At 42.8% G+C, this 27,057-nt stretch overlaps 1 protein-coding gene across 6 annotated transcripts in view; it reads left to right on the top strand.

Moving 5' to 3' along the window:
* The window catches only part of TLE4 (TLE family member 4, transcriptional corepressor), a 153,542-nt gene that overhangs the window by 112,297 nt on the left and 14,188 nt on the right, over positions 1-27,057 (top strand). For all 6 annotated transcript variants that reach the window (XM_055426929.2, XM_055426930.2, XM_055426933.2 and 3 more), the window contains 6 exons: positions 21,312-21,431; positions 22,409-22,462; positions 22,956-23,108; positions 24,551-24,683; positions 25,055-25,248; positions 25,755-25,831. In XM_055426929.2, coding sequence (XP_055282904.1) covers positions 21,312-21,431; positions 22,409-22,462; positions 22,956-23,108; positions 24,551-24,683; positions 25,055-25,248; positions 25,755-25,831 — 731 coding nt within the window. The remainder of the gene's footprint in view (positions 1-21,311; positions 21,432-22,408; positions 22,463-22,955; positions 23,109-24,550; positions 24,684-25,054; positions 25,249-25,754; positions 25,832-27,057) is intronic.

Raw genomic sequence — 27,057 nt, forward strand, 5'->3', positions numbered from 1 at the left:
GAAGTCTTAGCTTTAAAAAAGCCAAATGCCTCTTCCTTAACACTGAGGCCACATGGATATGGTGGGAAAGTCCTCTAGAAGAAGTAGTTCCTGAGACACATCAGCGACATTGTCACCATTATTTGGGTAGGGGCAGGGAAATAACGTGAACTGAGAGAGAGAAACGCCACATCAAGATAGAAGCAGAGATTGGAGCCATGCTGCCACAAACCAAGCAGTACCAAGGATTACCAGCCACTCCCAGAGCTGGAGAGACAAGGAAGGATTCTTCCCAGAGCCTTCAAAGGGAGCATGGCCCTGCCGACACCTTGATCTCACACTTCAGCCTCCAGACCTGAGAGAGAATAAGCTTCTGTTGTTTCAGCCACCTGGTTTGTGGGAGTTTGCTTGGCAGCCCTAGTAAACTAATACAGCTCCCAAGAGTTAAGTTTATCTGTCAGTTTTGTTTCATCATCAGTATAGTTAGTAATTGCCATGTGATACTAAATATAGTGACAATCTACATATAATAAGCCCCAAAACTTACCTGTTAAATGTTTTGTAAAGATGTGTTTTTCAGTGGCTAGTCAGGTACAGGCCCTGTGCTCAGGCTCCAGGAATATAGTGATAAAAAGGACAGAAATATTTACCGTTCTGGGGCTCACGTTTTATTTTTATTGGGGAAGAGACACATTCATTGCAGGATTAACAATGATGAAATTGCTTCAGTGGCTTTTACGTAGCCTATGTTCTTGTTCCCCTTTTTGCATCCTCTGAAATCTTAACTGACCTTTGGATCCAGTCTTGTATGATGCAGTAAGCCTGCCAGTTCTTCTCACTTCCTCATGGACTTGGGTCAGTCTGGCCGCACATGGTGCGCAGAAGTGCACTTTGTACTCCTTAGAGTTGTGTAGTCACTTGAGGTGGCCCCAGGATGCCACATTTTCTGTCCTGTCTCCATCGCCCTTCAAAAAATGAACTGGAGACTTCGGAACTTTCCCTTCTCTGGGTTTGGGGTTTTGTTCTGTTTTTACACGTTCTAATGCCCTTTTCATCTTTTCTATTTACAGAATTGGTGAGTTTTCACTTTACACGTGTTTGAGGGAATTCTTGGCCTAAGTCAGATAGGTGTGAAGGCAGGCTGATCTGTGAGATGTAATGAAGCAAGCCCCTTTATCATCCCCTTAACCCCTTTAGTGTCCTCTTTTATTAATGATACCTTGCTGCTCTGTCTACAGGTTTGGTTTCTTTACACAGTATGCAGGCATCATTCCCTGTGCCTTTTATTTAAACCAGAAGATCATCATCTAGTATCTGCCCTGTGTTAGCTTGCCTGAGTTACTTTAGCCCTCGGGATTCAGGTTTCTTCCTGTAGAAAGTGACGAGGTTGAAGTGGACAGGTGCTTCTCAGAACTGGTGATGAGTGCGGATTCGGCAACGTCAGTAGGTAGGGGGTGGGCCTGCGATGCTGCATTTCTTACAAGCTCTCAGAAGGTCTCATGGGTGCTGGACAGTGAACCATACCTTGAGTAACGGGGGCAAGATGACATCTCTGGTCCCTCCCAGCTAAAGCTGAGAGCTTTCCTGCTTTGTTCAGGGAGTCTGTTCATATCTGTGAGCTCGCATCCAGAAGGCCTCCCACTGATCTTGCTGCCCAGTCTTCTCCCATCCCCTCCACACTGTGATCCAACAGAAAGGACCGGGGAGGCTCCATGCTGTCCAGTAGTGCTGGAAAGAGCCAGATGTCTGCAGTTCTTGTTTACAGCTTAACCTGTTTTCTTTTCTCTCTGACTGAAGCTAAGCCCACGATCTAATGCATAATTAGCACTAGCCTTCAGCTTACATAGTCCTTTTTGTGGCTGTTTGCCTTGGGTTCCCCCCATTCTTTACTCTCACGGTAATGGTAGATTTATAACCGTCCTCATAACTGTGATTAAATGTCTCAATTCTTTTGCTTTATGTGGCATTCTTGGCCACTTAATTACACTGCATTAAATGCTATGTTGTTGCTGTCAGTGCAGTTGGATTGCAGTGTGGATAGCATCTTTGGGTATTTTGAAAAATGTTCCTGTCATACAATTTGAGCCTGTAAATAGAAATGCTGAGCATGCATAAATGCACTTTAAGAAATGATTTCTTTATTACTGTTTAGTTGAACTGATGGCGACACTAAACATCAAGACTTTGATGTTTTATATAGCATTCTTCCCCACTAATTAACTTCATTAGTGCAGTTAATTATGGGGGAAGAATACCGTATAAAACATCAAAGTCTTGATGTTTAATCACAGCTTAAAAAAGAAGTTTTATACTCTTCGATTGCCAAACACATTCCAATTAACTGAAGGAAGGTCAGAAATTCTGTTTTCCCTCCTCTGGTCTTCAAAGCTCTTCCCGACTCTTTTCTGGTTGACCGTTGGTTACTGGTTACTTGAGCCCAAGTGCTAATCTAGACAAGCTGACAGAGGCATGTGGAGGGTGAAATCTCTTCCCACAAGCTATAAACCAGCAGAACCGAAACTCAGTTTCTGAGAAAGGCAATGAAGAGGGAGAAGGCAGCTAACACAGAAACGAGTACTTGGTTTTCTCTTGTGCCCTCTCATTTTGTTATTAGCTTAGAGCCCCTCCAGTTTCCTATATGCTACTATATGTTGCCCTCTGAGCCACTTCTCAAATGTCAGATAGACGTTGTTCCTTAATAAGCTCTGACTGCAAAGCTGAGGACGTGTACCTGTTTTAAAGGGATAGGGTGTAAGTGGAGGCACTGCTAAGTTGATTATGTGAATTCTCAAATGACTAAGCGACATGGCAGTAGTCAAGCAACAGGAACAACAAGAACTCCTTCTCAGGTCATTTCCCTATGAGGTGTGCTATACAGTTTTTATTGTTTTTGTTTTTGTTTTAATCAAGCAGGGGTTTATAATAGCAATAATGTAATTCAGATAAGCAATTATTATAATTGACCTTGGTGATGAGTATCCTTGGCTTTTACCACAGTTTGCTTAATACCTGAGGATGGCCAATTATCTCATAATGCCCACTTTATTGAGATTATTGTTTTAATTATGGCACTCAGAATACATCACTTTGTCAGCATTTGCAGAGCTGTGTGTGGGAATACCACGTTCAGGCGTTCAGAGATGTGGAGAGCTCCGAGGCTCATCTAGTGACACAGTCGTGGTTTTTCTCTCCCTCAGCTCCAGACTAGGATTTTGAAAGACACGATAAATGTGGTTCTTCCTTGGGTGAGCAGGCACAGGGAGATAAAGTCTAGGCTGCTGTCACTGCCGCTGAGTTAATTGTGCTCTGGGAGGTGACTTAGCTAATACGTAGGTGGGTCTGGTCCATTAGGAGTTCTAATCACAGGAAGCACAGCTGCTGCTGATTTTCTAAAGTCTCAACTTTAGAATCACCTGGGGGCTTTTAAGTTGCCTAGTTGCACCCCTCCAGTGAAAGTGCTGGGTGCAGCCCAGGTGGGGTGTTCTTTAAACTCCACAGGTGATTCTGACCCTGGTGATTGCTGCCAGAGTGGCGAACCACGCCAGATCCTGAATTAATTGTTCCCTGCCCCTTGCCTCATCCCAGCCCATGACACCATCCCGGATAGGATGACCCCTTCTTTGTGGCACCGTGCTTGTTCTCCTCCATGTCCTTCCAGACTTGGCTTAGCCTCCTCACATGCCTGAAATGGCATTAGCACAGGTTTGGACCCTAACAGTGCTTTCTCCTTCCCAAACTGTGCCCCGTCTATCTCTCCTGTGGGACGTCTCAGTGGATAAATCCTAGTCCTTCTGGAACAGTCACTGTGCTCTTGCATAATCCATTCTGCTGACCACAGAAATAGGTCTTACCTTCCTTCCTTTAAAGTTTCTTTGAGTTAAGAATCAGTATTGATTCTTTAGCATCTGTCTTAAATACCCTACCCTAGCATCTGTCTTAAATACCCGACACTCCACCTTATAGGAATTTAGTTCTGATTGATGAGATCAGTTGTTTGCAACCCTCCCCTCTCCCCCACTTGTGATAAGCCTGGAAGATGCTGTTCACATGCTGCATGTGGTCCCTCCAGGCCCTTAAGGTTAGGAGCATTCTCGTGGTACACCTAAGACTCATGCCTTTCTTCTTCCAGTACTAACCTTGATCAGATTACAGATAGATAAGGATGACATCACTGTGTTAACAAACTTGATTCCATTCTAATTATACACATACATCTGTCTGTACCTGTGTACACTCAGGAATACACACATGCTTAGGTGCGTACACACATATGTGTTACTGTGAAGTATAACGCTGAGTTGGGTTATACCCCAGCATCTCTCTGAAATCCATCCTCTTTTCCCCTTCTTCAACACTCCCTCCAGTCCAAGCCACCAGCATCTCCCCTGGACCACTGCTTTGTTCCAAAGCCCTGTTACCTGGCAGACCCACTTAAGCCCATACATCAGCACTTATAAAGCAGGGATGCCAAAAATGATGTGGGGTCACATAGAGTCAGACACGACTGAAGTGACTTAGCAGCAGCAGCAGCCTTGCCAGGTGACTCTTGTAAAGAACCTACCTGCCAATGCAGGAGACGTAAGAGAAATGGGTTCAATCCCTGGGTCGGGGAAATCCCCTGGAGGAGGGCATGGCAACCCACTCCAGTATTCTTGCCTGGAGAATCACATGGACAGAGGAGCCTGGCGGGCTGCAGTTCACAGGGTCACAAAGAGTCGGACACAAGCAACTGAGCAGGCACACACAGCTTTGATGATCTGATTGAGAATTATGCTACTTTAACATTCATGTAAGAGATCCAACCAGTCCATTCTAAAGGAGATCAATCCTGGGTGTTCATTGGAAGGACTGATGCTAAAGCTGAAACTGCAATACTTTGGCCACCTCATGCGACGAGTTGACTCACTGGAAAAGACTCTGATGCTGGGAGGGATTGGGGGCGGGAGGAGAAGGGGATGACAGAGAATGAGATGGCTGGATGGCATCACCGACTCTGTGGACTTGAGTTTGAGTGTACTCCGGGAGTTGGTGATGGACAGGGAGGCCTGGCGTGCTGTGATTCATGGGTTCGCGGAGACTCGGACACGACTGAGCAACTGAACTGAAGGTTTCTGTTGTACACTTAGTATTGTTTTCATTTTTAATTACCAGGAGTGGAAGTAGGCAACATAATCTTTCTCCTCTTAAGTGCTTTTCAAAGTCTTAACTCTGACTCTGGCCCCCCTCTAACTTAGAACTTTTCAAAGATATCCTGAGCAATTTTTTAGTACATGCTCCCGTTCAGGGGCACTTAGAATGAAACACAGGCTTCACCATGGCCTACTGCGCCCTGCACAGCCCTGCCCCTCCCTCCTTCCAACATGGCTCTTCCCACACTCCCTCCGCTGCAGGCACCCAGCCCTTCTGTCCCTCTTTGGGGCCTGTGCATGAGCTCGTCTGTCTGTAGCAGTGTTCTCCTGGCTGTCACATGATTGGCTCTAGTTCCCATGTCAGCCTACATGTCCTGTCTTTTAAGAGGCTGTTCCTGACCACCCTGTCATTAGTCTCAGTCTTAACATCCGGTTTATCTCCTTTGTAAAACACTGCCATTTGTACTTATTACATTACTGATTTATTAATTGCTTAATAATAATGTCTCTTTACTGGAAGTGCTCTCCGAGGATAGGGTCCTCAGCCTCCCTCTCTGTTGTGTTCAAGTCACTGCTCTGGGGCCCAGCAGAGTGCCTGCCACCTGGTCGGTACTGGGGTCAGTACTAGCTGGTGGCATTCTCTTGTTAACGGGAGGGTGGGGGGTGTCCGTGCTGTTTCCCACCACCCGATTAGTCCTGACATCTCACTCGCTGTAGAGTCACTTGTGAAGTTCTACTTAAGTTGGGGTTGCAAGTCTGGTCTTCACTCTGTTAACCCTGGAAGGTGTGTTTGGCAAGAATTCTGCAAATCAGGGGAAAGAGTAGAAATTCTCAAGAGAGCAGCAAGCCAACGGGGCAAGTAGATGCCCAAACTGGAGAATAGGCTGTCGGAAATGTTCAAATTTGGACAAATAGGGTGGCTTTTCTCCAGAATCTGAAGCTTGAGAAACTGCCCATAACTCTCTTTGAACTCTTTCAAAGGAAGACAAGAGGAGACTTGCCCAGATTGGGCTGCTGACAAAGGCTTGGCCTTTGCCCTATGGGGCAGATTCCAGAAGTAAGCATGAAAGAAAGGACAGTCTCCTGCTGCGACTTCTTCTAGTTAGCTCATCTAATCTCCAGTACAATCCTGTGGGAAAGATATCCTTATCTCCATTTTACAGGCTTGAAAATTGAGGTGGCGGGGGCGGGCGGAGGTGAAAGTGCTGGAATCAAATTGCTAGTGTGTGGTGGAGCTGAGACTTGAAACCAGAGTGCTCTCTGCAGCCTGTGATGATTTCATCCCACTCCAGACTCTGCAGCGCTCCAAGACTGTTCCTTATTCCCTTGGTGTCCTCAGTGTCTAGAACAGCCAACACAGAAGGAGCCATTCATCTCAAGTTGTAGGATTGTGGCAGAGTCACAACTCTCTAAGCTCTGCCTGTGAAGTCTTTTGTTATCCTTCCGATAGAGGAGTAAAACCTCGTTTTCCGTCCACCATGGAAGCACTTCTGCCTCCAGTGGTCTGGCTGGCTCTGTACTCTCCTCCATACCCCCAGAAGGAAGTCCATGGCTGTGTGTGTGAGCAGACTTTCTCAGTGGCTCCGCGGTGTGTGCCATGACCTTTGATTAATCCCCTGCTCCTGGAGGCTCTCTGTACACACTCACTGGTGGGATCATCTGCCTCTAGGTTCCTGTGCCCTGGACTCCTGCAGCCCAAAGACTAGCAAGGTGATAGACTGCCGGCTGTTAGCAGAGGGCTATCCTGAGATGGCCTTTGTGTGCTTGTGTGTGTGGGCACATGTGAAGAGAGGCGGATGGGGAGACATTCATACCACATAAGTCGTACTACACTTTGAGTTAATTTTATCTTCCTTCATTCAGCAAAAACTTTTCTGGGCCGTTCTTACATTGCAAAGTCGTATTTAGTATTAAATAGCAAAAGCATACTACTGAGATGCGATTCTTTTAATACAATAGTGACAGAATTGCATTCTCCTCATTTCTCAGGGTGATGAGGAAAAGTATTTTCTTCCGGTCTTCAGCATGCTGCTATTACCGCACCATTTAGCTCAATGCCAAATTGTACTTGGTTCCATTCAGTTCTGTTTACCCAAGTAACGCTGTAGTGATTAAATGTCACCGGGTACACCAAGTATACAAAAGTAATTAACCTAAAAGGACATGTTAGAATAAGGGTCAACAACCTCTTTAGCCTGTAGTGCTATGGGGAAGACAGTATTGACAGAGATACCCCTGTCAGGGCAGGGCTAGGGGGTGGCCGGCAGAAGAAGGAACTGGAGGGAGGAAAGGTCAGCCAGAGCCACACCGGAGCCCTCTCAGCTGTCAGGGATGACAAGAGACAGGGCTCTGAGACCTCTGCTGTAGTTCCCTTATAATTTAGCTCTCTGACCTCTGATCATTTGAGACGGGGTGCAGGATGGGATTACACTGGGGCCTGACTCCCCTTTCAGCATCTCACCCCCAGTTAGTGGAATGCTGGTTCCTGGTTAGCCTAGAGAATTCTTAGCTTCTTTCACGCTTCTTCTTGTAGTGTTTTGCATATTTGGTCAACTCTTGCATCTTCGGACCTGGTTGTTAAATAAAAGCTGCTGTTTGAAATCATGTCTTTGCACCGATTTAAAAGTGTGTCTCATTTGTTTTTATTCCCCAGTATACTGAAGTCACTGTCTTAAACTGATTGATATTAATGTTTTATGTTGCTTTACACACTAAAAATTTACATAAAACTCTAGTTGTCATCTTTGACTTAAAAATCAACTGATATAAAACAAATGTGATTTCTGCCCTGTATTTGGCCTTTTCTTTCATCACCTGTGTGGGTACTCTTAAGAAAACAACAACAACAACGAAAATGGCAGTACTGAGGAGTTTTTTTCTTGACCACAACCTCCTTGGGAGATAAACAGTTCAAGGGGATCCCAGGGATCACTGTTCTCTAAATGAGTGGCCACAGAAAGAACTGCTGATGCCTGCATTCTTCACATGGTGGGTCTGTCAGGCAGGGTTCATTTAGATCCTGCCTTTTCAGCGGTCAGACTTGAGTAAGATTTGTTTCTCCCTGGCTGCAGACAGCTGATGAGTTCATGATGAGAGACAGGAGGAGGGGAACCAGTTGAAAAATGTGAAGATTTATCTCTTATAGAATAAGAAAAACTGGTAGCCTTGTTACATTTATGCAACAACAAATACTTCTTGCTTGCTCACCCAGAGGTGAAGCCTCATGCTAATCTTGAGGAGGGGGCCTCTGCCCTTGATTGGTCAGGGAGCAACAGGGAAAAGGCACCACTTCTGACCATATAAGCAGGTCAAGTTTTATATTTTCTCTTACTGTCTTTTTAGCACTGTCCTGAGAATTGTCCTGTCACTGTGTTGCAGAAAGAGGGGACCCCTTCCAGGTCCTGAGAGTGGGCCTTTGTGTAACATTTGGAAATGACTTATCTGAGGGGACACACGTGCTGACAGAGCAAGAGACTGTATGGGAAAGCGGTGCCTGGGTGGAGAGCAAGAGGGTAAGGGAACCCAGAAGAACTGCTCTGCCTCGTAGCGCAAAGTCTCACGTTTTGGGGTTAGTTTCTGGGTTGTCTCTAATCAACCACTCTGTCTCAGGGTGCTTCCTGGTGGCACAGGCATTGCTCAGCCAAGATGGATTTCTGTGAGAAGGATTCTTGAAGATTGGTAGGACATATGGACTGGCATTTCCTCTTTGGACCTTTCCCAAATTCTTTGGGTTGGTGGTAACTTGTTAGTTCTGTGTTCCTTACCAGGACCCCCTGTTGTACCATAATTCATGCAAGTGGTTGCTGTCGTGCCTGACAAGGGCAGGAAGTTTCAGTCATTGGTTCCCCTAACACCTACATCCTTTTCCGAATTATCACTTCCAAAGGCTACTTGCCTCCTTTGGATGTGCCTACTGTGTGCACTTGAACCAACCACCCCTACCCCCAGTTGTTATTCTGACCATGACAGTCATTATATTGAGTGCTAAGAATAAATAAAGACCAAGAACACACACCCTTTAAGAATGTAAAATTTCTACTCTCAGGATGATAAAAATAATATGAAAACAAGACATATGCATGAGTATTGATACGTGAAGAGATCAAGTTACGCATTCATTTGTTTATTCAGCAGCCTTTAATTGAGGCAACAGAACAAGTGCAAGATGCCCATCTTCATGGAATTTGTAGTCAAGTGGAAGAGACAAGCAAATAATCAAAATAATAGCTGTGAGTCTAATAGAATTTTGCCAAGAGAACGCACTGGTCGTAGGAAACACCCTTTTCCAACAACGTAACAGAAGACTCTACACAGAACATCACCAGATGGTCAATACCAAAATCAGATTGATTATATTCTTTGCAGCCAAAAATGGGGAAGCTCTATACAGTCAGCAAAAACAAGACCAGAAGCTGACTGTGTCTCAGATCATGAACTCCTTATTGCCAAATTCAGACTGAAATTGAAGAAAGTAGGGAAAACCACTAGACCATTCAAGTATAACCTAAATCAAATCCCTAAGGATTAAACAGTGGAAGTGACAAATAGATTCAAGGGATTAGATCTGATAGACACAATGCCTAATGAAGTATGGACGAAAGTTCATAACACTGTACAGAAGGCAATGTTCAAGACCATCCCCAAGAAAAAGAAATGCAAAAAGGCAGAATGGTTGTCTGAGGAAGCTTACAAATAGCTGAGAAAAGAAGAGAAGCAACAGGCAAAGGAGAAAAGAAAAGATATACCCATTTGAATCCTGAGTTCCAAAGAATAGCAAGGAGAGATAAGAAAGCCTTCCTCAGTGATCAATGCAAAGAAATAGAGGAAAACAATAGAATCGAAAGACTAGAGATCTCTTTAAGAAAGTTAGAGATACCAAGGGAACATTTCATGCAAAGATGGGCTCAATAAAGGACAGAAATGGTATGGACCTAACAGAAGCAGAAGATATTGAGATGAGGTGACGAGAATACACAGAAGAACTGTACAAAAAAGATCTTCACAACCCAGATAATCGCGATGGTATGATCACTCGCCTAGAACCAGACATCCTGGAATGTAAAGTCAAGTGTGCCTTAGGAATCATCACTATGAACAAAGCTAGTGGAGGTGATCAGTTGTGCTATTATAAATGCTAAGAGACAATGCTGTGAAAGTGCTGCACTCAATATGCTAGCAAATTTGAAAAACTCAGCAGTGGCCACAGGTCTGGAAAAGGTCAGTTTTCATTTCAGTTCCAAAGAAAGACAGTGCCAAAGAATGCTCAAACTGCTGCACAATTGCACTTGTCTCACACGCTTGCAAAGTAATGTTCAAAATCCTCCAGGCTTCAACAGTACGTGAACCGTGAACTTTCAGATATTCATGTTGGATTTAGAAAAGGCAGAGGAACCAGAGATCAAATTGCCAACATCCGTTGGATCATCAAAAAAGCAAGAGAGTTCCAGGAAAACATCTGCTCTGTTGACTACACCAAAGCCTTTGACTGTGTAGAGCACAGCAAACTGTAGGAAATTCTTAAGGAGATGGGAATACCAGACCACATGACCTGCCTCCTGAGAAGTCTGTATGCAAGTCAAGAAGCGACAGTTAGAACTGGACATAGAACATCACACTGGTTCCAAGTTGGGAAAGGAGTACGTCAAGACTGTATATTGTCACCCTGCTTATTTAACTTCTATGCAGAGTACATCATGTGAAGTGCCGGGCTGGATGAAGCAAAAACTGGGTTCAAGATTGCTGGGAGAAATAACAATAACCTCAGATACGCAGATGACACCTCCCTTATGGCAGAAAACAAAGAACTAAAGAGCCTCTTGATGAAAGTGAAAGAGGAGAGTGAAAACGTTGGCTTAAAACTTAACATTCAGAAAACTAAGATCATGGCATCCGGTTCCATCACTTCATGGGAAATAGAAGGGGAAACTGGAAACAGTGAGAGTCTGTATTTTTTTTGGCTCCAAAATTACTGCAGATGGTGACTGCAGCCATGGAATTAAATGACACTTGCACCTTGGAAGAAAAGCTATGACCAACCTAGACAGCATATTAAAAACAGAGACATTACTTTGCCAACAAAGGTCCTTCTACTCAAAGCTGTGGTTTTTCTAGTAGTCATGTATGGATGTATGGAAGGCTGACTGCCGAAGAATTGATGCTTTTGAACTTGGTGTTGGAGAAGACTCTTGAGAGTCCCTTGGACAGCGAGGAGATTCAGCCAACTCATGCTCAAGGAAATCAGTCCTGAATATTCCTTGGAAGAACTGATGCTGAAGCTGACACGACTGATCAACTAAACTGAACTGATGTATGGATGTGAGAGTTCGACTATAAAGAAAGCTGAGTGCTAAAGAATTGATGCTTTTAAACTGTGATGTTGGAGAAGACTCTTGAGAGTCCTTTGGACTGCAGGGAGATCAAACCAGTCAATGCTAAAGATAATCAGTCCTGAATATTCATTGGAAGGACTGATGTTGAAGCTGAAGCTCCAATACTTTGGCCACCTGACACGAAGGACTGACTCACTGGAAAAGACCCTGATGCTGGTCAAGATCAAAGGCAGGAGGAGAAGGGGATGACAGAGGATGAGATGGTTGGATGGCATCACCGACTTGATGGATATAAGTTTAAGCAAGCTCTGTGAGTTAGTGATGGAAAGCTAAGCTACAGTCCTACAGTCTGTGGGGTCACAAAGAGTTGGACACGACTGAGTAACTGAACTGAACTGAATGGCTGTGATTCAGATGCTAGGAAAGAAGTAAACAAGGGACCATGATAGAGATTTCTGGGAGATATCTTGTTGGATAGTGTCCCCAGCAAGACCTTTTTTTGAGAAGGTGATACTTACACCAAAGAATAAAAAGTTTAAAAATACTAGCTGCTCAGAGGTTAGGGAAGGGCATTCTTGGCAGAGGCCTACGCTGAGGGATAAAAGATTTTAATGTCCAGTACTCTGCGAAGGTGACTTTAAACTGGATTGGAGAAGGTAGACAGCGGCCAGATCAGAAATTTGTATTAATTGGGATTAATTCCTATTGTGACTTGAAGATGTTTTAGACTTGTATCATCTAATGATAGCCAAACGCCATGTGTGTTATTGAACACCAGGACTATGGCCAGTCCAAATTGAGATATACTGTAAATATAAAATGCACATCAGATGTTAAAGACTTAAAAAAATTAAATGTTTCATTAATAAGTTTGATATTGATTATCAGTTGACATGATACTTTTTGATACATTGGGTTTGATTAATCTGGTTAAAAATAGTCTTAGTTATTTCTTTTAAATTTTGTAAAACTCTGGCTACTGGAAAAAAATTAAATACATATATGTACATGCATGTTAAGTCGTGTCTGACTCTTTGAGACTCCTGTGGACTATAGCTGGCCAGGCCTCTCTGTCCATGGACTTTCCCAGGCATGCACACTGGAATAGGTTGCCATTTCCTTCTCTAGGAGATCTTCCTGACCCAGGGATGATATCCTAGTCTCCTGTATTGGCAGGCGCGTTCTTTACCTCTGAGCCACCAGGGAAGTTGGAAATACATATATCTGTTCAGTTCAGTTGCTCAGTCTTGTCTAACTCTTTGCGACCCTATGGACTGTAGCATGCCAGGCTTCCGTGTCCATCACCAATTCTCAGAGCTTGCTCAGTCATGTCCATCAAGTTGGTAATGCCATCCAACTATCTCATCCTCTGTTGTCCCTTTCTTCTTCTCCCTTAAATCTTCCCAGTGAGTCATTTCTTTGCATCAGGTGGTCAGAGTATTGGAGTTTCAGCCTTAGCATCTGTCTTTCCAATGAATATTCAGGACTGATTTCCTTTAGGATGGACTGGTTGGATCTCCTTGCAGTCCAGGGGACTCTCAAGAGTCTTCTCCAACACCACAGTTCAAAAGCATCAATTCTTCGATGATCAGCTTTCTTCACAGTCCAACTCTCACATCCATACATGATCACTGGAAAAACCATAGCTTTGACTAGACGCACCTTTGTTTGCAAAGTAATGTCTCTGCTTTTTAATATGATGTCTAGGTTGGTCATAGCTTTTCTTCCAAGGAGCATATGGCTAACGTTATGTTTCTCTTAGTTCTGTTCTAGAATACAGTTCATTTTGATATTTTAATGAAGGATGTTAACCAGATTGGCTAAGTGATCACTGAAACTGTTGCCCTTTTGAAGTGGTATGAAGATCTAGATTTTGCACTTCTGATTAGCAACCTTGAAACTGTTAGGAAGCCTACCTTTAAATTGATACACTGTTGTTTCCTTCTCTGTTCTTGGTGAATTGCCCTCTGATATTGTATGGAGTATATTTGCATACATAATATATGAGAATATATATGAGGCTCTGTGGAGTTAACACTCTTTGGAGGAAAAAAAATGTTTAGCCTTTCTAATAGACTAAAACACTTTACTGGGAAAAAAATAGCAACATGAAAAGATTTTCTTTTCCAATAAATTTTGATAGTTGCTTAAATGAGGCTTCTGGTCCATTAAGATACAGCTTGCCAAGTCTTAAATCTGAATCACTTTTTTCCTCTGAGCACCTACCCTATTTGAGCTTCTTTCCAAGCAGTTGTTAGAAGTGTGTTGATATTTCGATTCAAGAACAGAGCACACAGTACAGGAATGGGTCTAAAGCCAATTCACCTTCTCAGAAAATTCAGGAAGGAATATTTTGCCAGCCACTTCCCCCACATTTGTTTTTAGGGCAATCAGACTCATGTACCACATCACATTTGTCAATAAGACCTAGTAACATTGATTATAAGGCATTTGGAGAATGAATGATTTAGGATATATTTTATAGGTACAATACTGAAAAAAAAATTCACAAGAAGGTGGCAGTTGCATGTGACTAATTTATATACTGTTTGCATATAAGATGTATAGAATCTACATAAATGAGGGGAAGCAAATTCTGGTTGGGGACAGATGCACATAGGAATATTAGGTCTTGCAAGCCTTGAGGCAGTTCATTAAATTTGAAGGGCATGAAGTGTTTTGGGGGTGATTGGACAGTTTAAAAGACATTTGTGACTTCTGTGCAATATTTGTGTGTACTTGGTAATTTTTATTATGGTTTCTGGGAGATTGTTCATCCTGTGCCATCTCTGGTAATAAATTCATCCTGTGCTTTGGACTCTCTCCATCAGTGGTCATGGAGTGTACTTGGCTCCTCTCATCTCCCCAGTTGCTTCCACATGTGACCTACAATTTGGACCACATGCAGACAGTGGCTGTCAAGAGAGAAAGCCTAGGTGCCTGTATAAAACCTGTACCTTTGGTGTCAAAGCATCATGCCCCAGCAGCTTTGCTGGCCAGCTAAAGTAGCTGTCTTTAATGAAATTTCTGGGGTGGAACCAACAGCTTTATTCCAGGAAGAGGAAATAACAGTCCAGAAACCCCAAGAGGACATCAAGATAATGTTCTAATTTAAAATCAGTTTTATTGATACCTTATAAATTATTATGGCATTTTTTTTCCTGACCAAGTAATACATAATGCTGAAACCTTGGAAGCAAAACATGAATGACTAAGTATTGAATTGCTATAGATTCTGCTGCATGAAGGAGAAAATATGTAGGACTTCTGTGTATCCTAAGTATTTTTAACTTATGGAACCCTACTGGAGGGCAGGGGAGGTATTTTATTCATCTTTGTATTTTGTACTTAGTGGGTCTTCAGTAAATAACTTGTCAAATGAGTTCATCAGTTCAGTTGCTCAGTCGCGTCCGACTCTTTTGTGACCCCATGAATCACACCACGCCAGGCCTCCCTGTCCATCACCAACTCCCGGAGTTCACTCAAACTCATGTCCATCAAGTTGGTGATGCCATCCAGCCATCTCATTCTCTGTCATCCCCGTCTCCTCCCACCCCCAATCCCTCCTAGCATGAGACTCTTTTCCAGTGAGTCAACTCATCGCATGAGGTGGCCAAAGTTTTGGAGTTTCAACTTTAGCATCAGTCCTTCCAGTGAACACCCAGGATTGATCTCCTCTAGAATGGACTGGTTGGATCTCCTTGCAGTCCAGGGGACTCTCAAGAGTCTTCTCCAGCACCACAGTTCAAAAGCATCAATTCTTCGGCGATCAGCTTTCTTCACAGTCCAACTCTCACATCCATACATGACCACTGGAAAAACCATAGCCTTGACTAGACGGACCTTGGTTGGCAAAGTAATGTCTCTGCTTTTTAATATGCTATCTAGGTTGGTCATAACTTTCCTTCCAAGGAGTAAGCATCTTTTAATTTCATGGCTGCAATCAGCATCTGCAGTGATTTTGGAGCCCAAAAAAATAAAGTCTGACACTGTTTCCGTGAACTAAATAAAGATATTGTGGTGTTTGCAGCATTACCAAAGAGGTAATAGCTCTTCATGGAGCTGCAGACAGTTCACAACACATAGTTTCCCCTAATCCTCACAACCACCTTTTAAGGAGAAGCTCCTGTTATCCTCGTTTTGCCCACTGGAAATGGAAGATTGGAGAGGTTCAGTCACTTGTCCAAGGTCACACAGCAAATGGCCTCCAACCCATAGCAATTTGACTTGGTTACCGATAGCATGACCATTGTGGTTACTGCCTCTTTTCTTATTTATTCCTCTGATTTGATGGACTTTTGATTATCTGCAAAAGAATCTTGAATCGAGTTTTTCTTACCAGGAGAGAGGCAGAAAGACAAAGAGGACAGTAGACCATTTTAAAAGAACGTGTTGTTCACAAAATGTTACAGAAGGTGAAACATTTATTACGAACTGACTCATTACTTTACATGGAGATTATATTAAATCTTGTTTAACGAGGGCAGTCTTCCGAAAGTCCTAGTCATTTTTGAAGGTGAATTTTGATTTATGTTAATTTGAAAAAAGCAAGTTCCATAAGGGTTATATACAGATTGTGTTTTTAATGACTTCCTTAATCAGGCAGGTTATTAAAAAAAAAAAGTCTTACTGTAATGAGCAGTAAACTGACAACCAATGACTGGCTTAGAGCCCTACCATATTCAGGCTTTTCACTACTGGGATGCTATAAATTTTAAGCTTGTTTACATAAATTTGCATGTGTTATGAGTCAGTATGTAAGACATGTGTGTTTTGATCAAATAAATTTCATTTTAAAGTTTTATACTTAATTTTTCCTGTTTGAGGATTATTTTCTCTGTTTCTCCTGGTTATTACTTTATAAATGAGATAAGAAATGTTAAAATGTTAGTTAAAAAGAGCTCTGTGAACAGGAAAAGAAACATTTTGCATGGTGCTGTATAATAAAACCTCAATCAGAAATGTACTGGGAGGTGGTATGGTTAGATTGGTATAGAAGTTTATTCAGGATATTCCCTTTGCTTCAGAAATTGTTGAAAGTGTTTCACAACCGTGAAATGCTCTGAGGACTAGGAGCCACGCTTACGTCTGTGTGACTGGGATGGTAGGGCTCCTCCTGAAGGCCGGTCTGCTTGGAAGGAAGGGTGGGCAGAACCCCTGCTGATCTCTATCTGTACTTTGGTCTTTGTATAGTAGAAAGTCACCAGTAATCTGTTTCTGAGACATCAGTCTTCTTCAGAGGAACTGATGATTGAGGACATTGCTCATGGCATCAGTAAACAATCACCAAGGCCCTTGGGCCTGACTTCTCCGTCCTCCCCATCCCTACTGCCATAAACAAACTTCCCCTGAATTGCCTTGACCTAAACTAATTCCTGTGCTAAAAGAACTACAGTGAAGAGTAGCAGTATATTCATTCTCTCAGTGGGCTGGTGTTAAGAGTAAAGAGACCTGGACAGCAGGTGTAAAGTGGGGACAGTCCAGGACTTGCAGTCACCCTGGCCAGATTTTCATGGTTCTCTCTGCCCTGTAATTATCCTCCTTATGTGTTGAAAGCAGCTTTACCCTTTGGTACCAAGTAGATGGGGTATCTGAAAGTTGCAGCTGATGAGGAAAAAAACCATAACATGAGTTTTCTTGATCATTTTTGTCTGCTCGACCTTTGGCGTATTCTTGCCAGTTGAGATTTTGTAAGTTGGCAGGGACATCTGAGCACTGCACCTGTGCCACTGGAAAGTGAAGTTAGCTTGAAATGCATTTGAAGTCAAATTAGAAAGTCCAGTGTGGAGGTGGTATTTATAATCTTGCCTGAAGTATTACACCAAAACCTTACTGTGATTGTTGAAAGGAGATGTGTTTTAGTTAATAGCAGCCTATTGGAGCCCTATCATTATGGACCATCTGCATATCTATGCTAAGAGACAGTGCTACCCAAATGCTTTTTGTTGTGTGCTTGGGTACGTAGTTTATCTGACTCTTTGTGACCCCACGGACTGTATCCCACCAGGCTCCTCTGCTCGTGTGATTTTCTAGGCAAGAATGCTGCAGCAGGTTCCCATTTCCATACTCCAGGGGATCTTGCCGACCCAGGGACGAGACCCACGTCTCTTGCATCTCCTACAGTTGGCAGGTGGATTCTTCACCACTGCTCCCCCTTGGACGCTCTACCCAAATGCTTAGAATAGTCCTCATGTGAGGCTTCAAATAGAAGATCCACACTAACTCCGCAGTAAATAATGTGGAGGCCAGTTATTTGCTAGGGACTGTGCTTTATGTGGCTTCTTTCACTTAGCCCTCAGAGCACCCTGGTTGAGAAAGTGGTTGGGGTGTTGTTGACTGCAGACTGAGACTGAACAACATCCCCGAGGCTACAGGGCTATTAAGGAGAAGATGTTTAACCCAGGCAGTCTGACTCCAGAGAGACGCTTTTGCCTACTGGTAAAATCTGTGCTACCTGTTATTATAATTAGCTGATTATAACACCACCACCTCTTTGGTGGTGGAGGAATGCTTTATAGAACTCTTTCTCATACTTGGTCATCTTTGATCTTGAGGTGACAGAAGAGTCATGATGAAGGGGTGGGGCCACCCTTTTCAGTTGCTACAGGGCTTTGCTTATGACATCAGTGAAGGGTCTTACCTGGCTTTAAGCCTGTCTTCTCTGTCCTCCCCACCCCCCACCATCATAGACAAATTCCCCCGAGTGTCCCTGACCCAAACTAATTCCTGCACTGAACGAACTACAGTTAGAACAGCAGTTTTGCAACTGACTTGATCAATAGCCTTAGTAAAGTCCAGGCTGGATTTCAGACTAGGATCTAGAATTTTTCTTATTTTGAGCTACTGTGATTTATAATGTTCAGTTCAGTCATTCAGTCGTGTCTGACTCTTTGCGACCGCATGAATCACAGCACGCCAGGCCTCCCTGTCCATCACCAACTCCCGGAGTACACTCAAACTCATGTCCACAGAGTCAGTGATGGCATCCAGTCATCTCATTCTCTGTCGTCCCCTTCTCCTCCCGCCCCCAATCCTTCCCAGCATCAGAGTCTTTTCCAGTGAGTCAACTCGTCGCATGAGGTGGCCAAAGTATTGGAGTTTCAGCTTTAGCATCAGTCCTTCCAATGAACACCCAGGATTGATAACTGACTTTAAAGCTTCTCTTTTATTACCAAAGCAGTTAGGATTTCCATGTAATAGGATTCATATATTTTATTATTTTTTCTTACTTTCACTTTGTTTCCCTCCTCTTTATCTTTTATTAGACATCTACCTTCTTTTTTTCAATATACCAATATGTGTTTACTTTTTTAAATTAAATTTCTGTTCTTTAATTCTAGGTTATTAGTTTTATTTTTTAGAAGTTTTTACTAACCATTCACATTTAAGATATTTTGCCCTCTCCAAATTGGCCACTGTTTTCTCAGTGTGACTCTGTTCATGACACATTTGCTAGTATATTTACATGATCTAACTGTAAGGAAAAAAGATCTGTGTTTAATGTTTCTAAGTTTGTAGTTTTATAAAGCATAATAATGCAACTCTGATAAGTTTCTTATGTAATAAGTTAGGGAATACCTAAACTGGCTACGCTTTTAAAATAACAGTAGAGAAATAAAAATAAGCTTTTGTTGTAAAATCGTGATTTTTGTCTTTATCAGTGTTCAGTTTCTCCTGTTCACGTCTAGCAAAAGTCCAAATGGCCTTCCAGTGGCGGAATGGTACACTTGTTAGATTCATGATGAGAGTCCGTGCCAAGTCCAGTCTGATTCTAGAGCAGTTATATAGTTAGAACATCGCTGATTGCCCCAGTGCCTATTGGTCAGCTTAACCTTTAAGTGCTAGTGGTAATTAACTACTTTAGCATTCTACCGGGAAACTCCCAACATGTAGAACTCTGTTCTACAGTAACATTCACAAATAAAGTGCTACCCACTGTTCCTGAAACAGCCAGTTTAAAAAGAAAAAGCTATTTGTACATGTGTGCCAATAAACATTACCATTTAGTATTAATGTTTAAGAAAATATTTTGTCATTGTTTAAAAATCAAGTTTTCCTTTTTGAAAGAGTGGCAATAATGTTCAGTGGACAGTATCAGAATCAAAAGACTCAGTGAATCATACACAGATGTACTCATTTTTCTTCTTGTTGTAAAACACCACATTAGTAGGATGAAGAGGTGTAGAAGTATATGATGGAGTAAGGCAAAGAAGGGGTGGAGCCGCCACGTTGCCAGACCTGAGGGGCATCATGCCTCAGAGCCTACTCTACTGAATGACCTCCTATGGATTTGTTTAGCCAAGGGACCCTCTGGAAAGGAATGTACCACATGAATTTTGGATTATGATTGAGGTGTGCAGAGGGGTTGTATAGTCATTTCTGTTCATAAAGAAAAATTCTTGGCAGCTCAGTACCACTCATTGTGCTGGGTGCCCCCATCACTGGGGATCCGCAGCCTGGAGTGGGAAGGACCTTGTAAGCAAATGGGTACCAGCTGACTGCGAGTGCTCCACTGGGTGAATAAAACGTTAGGGACGCAAAGAGTGATGGAGTCTGTCTGAGGGAGTATCGGACAGTGAAGCTAGAGCTGGTTCTTAAGAATGATGAAAGAGGGTTTCAAAGGGAAGATAACTGAGAGAAGACATTCTTGAAAGCCGGGAGAAAAAAAAAGGCTCCCAGTGCAGTGACAACAGGCATGGGATAAGGTGGAGCAGCAGCATGCTGAGAGCTCTGAGACCAGGCCTGGGCTGGATTGGGGCAGAGAGTGAAGGACTTTGAAAGACAGCTATACTCAGAAGTTGGGGTTTTTTTTGCCCCTGTGGATGGTGGGACACCATTTGTCATTTTTAAGGAAGGGTGAGAATCTCTGGAAAGAGATTTGTTTGAGAATCCCAGAAATGTGGAGGATAGACTGGAAAGGGGAAAAACTAGATATAGGGGTTTGCATTAAATTGGTAGGTAGTAGCTCACAGATGGTGTTTGTGTGCATGATCTCAGTGGCATAATGGTTGTAAAAGCCTGATTGCATTGGGTCAAGGTAGGAAAGCAAAGCAGAAGCATTGAAGCAAGTCTTATGGCCTGGGAATGAGGATTGGAACTCAGTGGGCATAGATCATAGTCAAGAAGCTGTCAGTACACATTATGAAGTTGACTTGTAGTGTTTTGCTTCTGTCTTCAGCCTTTAATAGGTAATACCTGCCGTCTTTTCTGCCACCAAACATAAGAGTGAATGTTTGAGTAGCAGTAGTTACCGTGCGTGGTTCCTACATTTAGAGTAATCGTATAAAACCTTGAGACGGACTGATACAGGAAGGAAGGGTTTAGAGTTATTCATCCCCTATCAATGGGAACCCACTTACTAGTCCTCAGTCTTCCTCCTCTAAACTCCCACCCTGCACCCCTGCCTCTGGAGCTAGTAGAGGAGTTGCCATCATCACATCTGACCACTAGGGAGTGATCTTTTCATAGCTGTTACTGACCCAGGGTGGGCTTCCCAGGTGGCACTAGTGGTTAAAAAAAAACCCACCTGTCAATGCAGGAGATGTAAGAGATGCAGGTTCAGTCCTTGCGTAGGGAAGATCCCCTGGGGGAGGAAATGGCAGCCCACTCCAGTGTTCTTGCCTGGAAAGTCCCATGGATAGAGGAGCCCAGCAGGCTACAGTCCATGAGGGTGCATAGAGCCTGACACGACTGAAGTGACTTAGCACGCGCGCACACACGTATCAACTCAGAGTGGGCGGGGGGAGGCCTGTCTCCTCTTAACAGCTTGGTGAGCGTATCCTAAGAGCACAAGGGAGATAAAAATATGATGTGATTTTAAAATGATTTTAAATGACTGGTCATCTCTCAATTCTGCTTCTTTTTCTAATTCCAGAGCTCTTCAGTATCCCCATCAGCCAGTTTCCGAGGTGCTGAGAAGCACAGAAACTCCACAGACTATTCCTCTGATAGCAAAAAGCAGAAAACTGAAGAAAAGGAGATTGCAGCTCGTTATGTAGGTTCACTCGCCTTTGCTTTGGGAGAGGCATTTTATCTTGCTTTTTAATCAACAGCCTTTTTACCCTCTTAATATTACCAACCAAAACTCGACCACAAGATAACAACATTCTGGGAGAGGAAAATAGTTAATACAATTGTAGCTGAGTGTCAGTTGGCTGACTGAAGGCCTGTGTTTGCAGGTGAATGAGCCAGGAAACAGTGTTTCATCTGGCAACCGATGGAGGACTTGTGTTCCCTATTATTTCTGTTAGGTGTGTTTGCTTCCCTCGATACATTTCAAGGTGGTTGAATTTTCTGTGGCCAGCTAGAAATGGTAAGGGAAAATGTAAAATCACAGACAGCCTGTTAAAATGTCTGGATGGCCTCCTGTGCTGAGGAATGTAGCATGCTTTGGTGGAATGTTCCTTCCAGAAACATCTGGGTGTGTTCCTAGTGTGGACCAAAGCTCACTTCCCTTCAGTGATGGCTGCTGCAGATCAGTGAAGGGAGCGAGCGGGATGGGACTCCCTGGTGTGGAGGCATGCTGACCACGTCCCACTTCTGGTGCTGGGGACCTGCAAGACTGCAGGCTCAAAAGAAGCCAAGAACTTGAATTTCCATGTGAAACCTCCCAAATTCAAAATTGTGGCTTCTTACCCAGTCTTTGAAAGACACTGACAGAACAGTCCCACCCATCTGTAGGCTGTATTATGTAGCAGGGGCAGGCCAGGTGGCACCTGACACTCTAGACTAACAAGCCACAAGCTTTGCTTCTTTCAACTAAAGTGGAATTATCCTATTACCTGTCTCATAGCATCATCACGAGGAGTAAAGAACACAGTACATTGTAGAGTGTTTAGCACTGTTTGGTGCAGTTCGTTTTTATAAAATGTGAGGAATTAATTACTCTGGACTTTACCTAAGGTAAATCTGGCTGCTTTTTTTTTTTTTTTTGCTGGGGGAGGAGATAATGCTTCTCAATTGTCAATGCAGGACAGCGATGGTGAGAAGAGTGATGACAACTTGGTGGTTGACGTTTCCAATGAGGTATGTTTGTGGCTTATTTGACTTCCTGCTCTTACCCAGTTGTAACAATGACTAGTGTCCCAACAATCAGTGTCCACAATGTTTTCTTAATTTTTAAAGGGACCCACAATTTGTTTATCTGAAAAATTTGTGTATTACACATCCTTTTTTATTGTTACTCTAGTCTATGAAGTGCACATATGTTCTGTTACCAACAGGAACGCACACCAGACATCTGTGGTCAGTCTACAGGTCTCCTTGACAAGTTACTTGCAAATTTGTAGAGTTTTTATTTTTGTTGCTGTTTTAAAGTAAATATGATAAATTTTGTAGTATTTTTATTGACCTCGATACTGAATATTTTCTACAGCAATTTGATGAGTCTTACTGTCTGTTTCAGAACATTTTTTGCTCCTAAGCTATTGAAGACTTTTGGCTTGAAACGTCCACACCAAGTACTCTGGCATTGTGAATGTGCTCTGCTGTATTTGATACCTTTGACGTTCCTTTGTAGGATCCATCGTCACCTCGAGGGAGCCCAGCACATTCCCCGAGAGAGAATGGCCTGGACAAGACACGCCTGCTCAAGAAAGATGCCCCCATCAGTCCAGCTTCGATTGCATCGTCCAGCAGTACTCCTTCCTCCAAATCCAAAGAACTTAGCCTTGTAAGCAGTTGTTCATTTTTCTTGGGGTTTCCCAGGAGGCGCTAGTGGTAAAGAACCTACCTGCCAGTGCAGGAGACATAAGAGACATGGGTTTGATCCCTGGGTCGGGAAGATTCCCAGGAGCGCATGGCAACCCACTGCAGTATTCTTGCCTGGAGAATCCCATGGACAGAGGAGCCTGATGGGCTACAGCCCGTGGGGTTGCAAAGACTTGGACACGACCGAGCGACTGACACTTTCCTCACTGTCACTGTCTTTCTTTGCATTGCCTGTTTTCAGATGATTAGTTTTAATTATTTCTAAAATTTTATTTTTCTTCATTTTTCCATAGGACTTTGATCACTAAGTATATGTATATGTTCAGTATTCAAGTTTAATTGACAAAGGTACTTTGGAACAGAGTGGGCTCACTGACTTGTTGGTGATGGATGTTTGTTTTGTGAGTCTCTTCGTAAGGATGGGGGAAGGACATGGGGAAATGTAGTGAAACATGTCTCAGTGAAGATGAAGATATACACATCGGGGTTACAGAGATGGTTTTGTCATCTGTGGTTTATGGTAAATTTAGTTTTTGGCTTGGATGTGATTTTGTTGCTAGCTTTGTTTGAATTACCAAGCTATATATGATTGTAGTAATTTTCCCTTCCTAACTAAAAAGTTATCTGTCATTTATAAAAGTCTGTCTTGAGTCGCACCACAAATCACAAATGCAAAAAATGAAACTGCTTGCAAGTCAGGATAATCTCCCTGCAGCCCCGTCTTTTGTGGCTGTGTCGTTAATTGCATTTTTATGTGATGTGTCTTCCTTTTTCCTCACCAGTTATTTCCTTATAACATAGTGTTAAAAAAAATTCAGTTTTCAAATAGCCTTTTGAATTCACAGCTGAAAGAAAGAAAATTCCTCAGTTTGTCTGCAAATTTGGAGGCTGTGTCTGGTATAGGGCTGCATTTAGTTTATTTCTGTTGTTTTCTTTTGTCCTTCCGGCCTGTTAGTGACAGCTCATCTGTGCTGATCTCTGTGATGATTCAGGCTTGGTTCTTTTTTAAGGGGACCTGTTAACCAGGGACGCCTCCTGTGGCATGAACAATCCATCAGGAACCCAATGAAACCACTCAGTCTTAAAGCAACCAGCAAGTGGCCAGTCATATCAGGACATCGCGAACTGTCAGCCTTTGTCTGACTCAGACCAGTTTCCTGGAAATGGTCTTCTCTGCCCCAAATTCAGCTTTGATTTATGTCCTCCCGAACATTGGTTTTGTGGTCTCAGGGAACACTTTTTGTTTCTTTGTTAGCTCTTCTTAACTAATAAAAAGAAAGGCCCACGCTGAAGAATCTTTTCCATTTCTTTTTTCTCTCCTTCTTCTTTACCTTTTCAAATGTTTAACATAATTGGTAAAATTGTGTTCTAATTACCAGTGTATTCCATTACATCTCTTGTTAGAATGAAAAATCTACTACTCCTGTGTCGAAGTCCAGTACCCCTACTCCACGAACCGATGCACCCACCCCAGGCAGTAATTCCACTCCCGGATTGAGGCCGGTTCCCGGAAAACCGCCAGGAGTCGACCCATTGGGTTAGTCAGAAAAAAGTTTCTGTACATATTTATGCTTCCTGTTTTTAAAGAAATTATAGCAATTTAAAGAGTGTAATACATTAAGAGTACAATGATCAGCATGAACTGGCCGTGAGTTTTTTTAGTCCAAATCAAGCACCTGGCACTTACCCTGTCTGACACATAGTAGGTGTTCAGTAAATTAAGGTGAATGTTTGAACCTTGATGAAAGCTTGAATGAGTTTTGTGAACATTAAAATAAGTTTATTTGAATTGCGGATCCTATTTCTTAACATATGTAACAGTGTGTTACCCCTTGTATTCATTAGACCTTATTATTATTTCCTGTGTGTGTCCTTGGTTTTTCTCCTCCCTTCTGTTTGGGTCTGTAGCTTCAAGCCTAAGGACCCCCATGGCAGTACCTTGTCCATACCCAACCCCGTTTGGGATTGTGCCACACGCGGGGATGAATGGGGAGCTGACCAGCCCTGGAGCTGCCTACGCGGGGCTGCATAACATCTCCCCACAGATGAGCGCGGCTGCTGCTGCTGCTGCCGCAGCCGCTGCCTACGGGAGATCACCAGTGGTATGTTGTGAACTCTTACAGAATAAAAGTATTTCAGAGCTCAGAAAATGGCCATGCGTATTTTTGCCTAGGGTAGTTTTTATAGCTTGAGGTATCTATGGAGCAACCTGTGCTTATTTATAAATTAAACTGCATGTCATTATATTGTATGATTCATTTCCTTTTATAAGATAGGGGCAGTTTTTGTGTGTTATATGCCTTAAAAAAAAAGTCAAATCTACAGAAGTAGAGCAGATAATATAATAAATATAGTGATCCCTTTATTTGCATCATGAGCTTCAATGATAATAGTGGGTTTTTTTTAATGTTTGTTCCACCCCTAAGTATGTGACCATGAAATCATGTACATCCTCCTATCATTTCATCAATGAATACTTGTATATTTATCTCTAAAATCGCATTTTAAAAGCATCTATTCTCCTAGGATTTGGAAAGGTACTGAGTAGGATGAAATGAGTTAATGTAACTATGTTTATTTCTTCTGCCTTGCTTGGGAACAATTTTAGGTTGGATTTGATCCACACCATCACATGCGTGTGCCGGCGATACCTCCAAACCTGACAGGCATTCCAGGAGGAAAGCCGTGAGTACCAAGCTCTGCCTCGTGCTTACTGTGTGTCTGGGCCTTCACTGGCCCTTTAGACTCTGAGAACTACTGGGCAGTGTTGGCAAGTTCCTTCAGCTTGCAAGGGTTTTTTGTTATGGGGTGTTTTTTTTTTTTTTTGCAGAATAGTGTTTTTTTTTTTAGCGCGAGGGAAGAGGTAATGAGGGTGGGGTTTTAGATTTTCAATTTAAAATCTCAAGCTTCTGATGTGGAAATGCAAATTGCTGGGGCATCTCTAGTAGTCAGATCTTCTCTACATCTGTTACTGATTTCAAGGCAATTCTTTATTGGGGGAAAACAGTCATGTGCAAACCTAGATGCTCAAAATTAGAGCATGTTAGGAAAAGACATGCCAAACTTCAAAGGCTGAAAAGAAAGAAGCTCATTTGTGTTTCTGGAAAAGGTGGCTTGCTCAGTTGACTTCCTGTCCTGTGAACCGGGTATTTGGAGCCTCTACAGTCATGGCCCCCTCCAGCCATGAAGGTGAAACACACACAGCAGTTGTTCCAGCCTCTTCTTGTACGTTCTGATCTCTCCCATGTGTCATTCCTTTTCCTTCATTTTAATCCACCGCACCTAATTTTTATTACTGCCTATGCACAGTTCTCTGCTCTTTGGTGCTCACAGTTTATGCTTGTTCAACAAATGGTTGAAGATGTGTGCCAGTCTCTCCTTTCACTGACCTCCTGTTGCTTGTTTATTCACTGCTGTACACTCAGGCATTTAGTTGTCACCCTGTTGTCTCCTGCCTGTCTTCTTTTTTTTCCCCATGTTGCTGGCCCCACAGTATTAAACGTGCCTGACCTTGACCCTTCCTTCACTTTCCACCTGATGTTTCATGTTCTTGGCTCTTCCTCTGTAACTTCTCTGCAGACTCTACCCTAAACTTCCCTGTTGCGTCATACACAATACTGGTTCCATAGCCAGGTTGCTCAGTAAATATTTGACTGATTAATAAGCGAGTCAAGGCAAACTAGACTTTGAGTTCCTGAGAGTTGACGGTATAAATATCAATTACCATAAAATTCTGTGTATTTGTGTGTGTTCGGCAAATAGTTGTTGATTGACTGACAAGTCTTATTGACCAAGAACCCTGGTGTATTTGAAGGTGAAAGTTTGGTCTATTTCAAGCAGTGACTAAACAACAAAGTCAAGGGATTAATCAAATAAACTGAATGCCAACAAGTTTCATATAAACCTGTGGA

Source organism: Moschus berezovskii, chromosome 7 (genome assembly GCF_049115385.1).
Source record: "Moschus berezovskii isolate FMDL1 chromosome 7, NW_MosBer_1.0, whole genome shotgun sequence".
Classification (NCBI taxonomy): Eukaryota; Metazoa; Chordata; class Mammalia; order Artiodactyla; family Moschidae; genus Moschus; species Moschus berezovskii.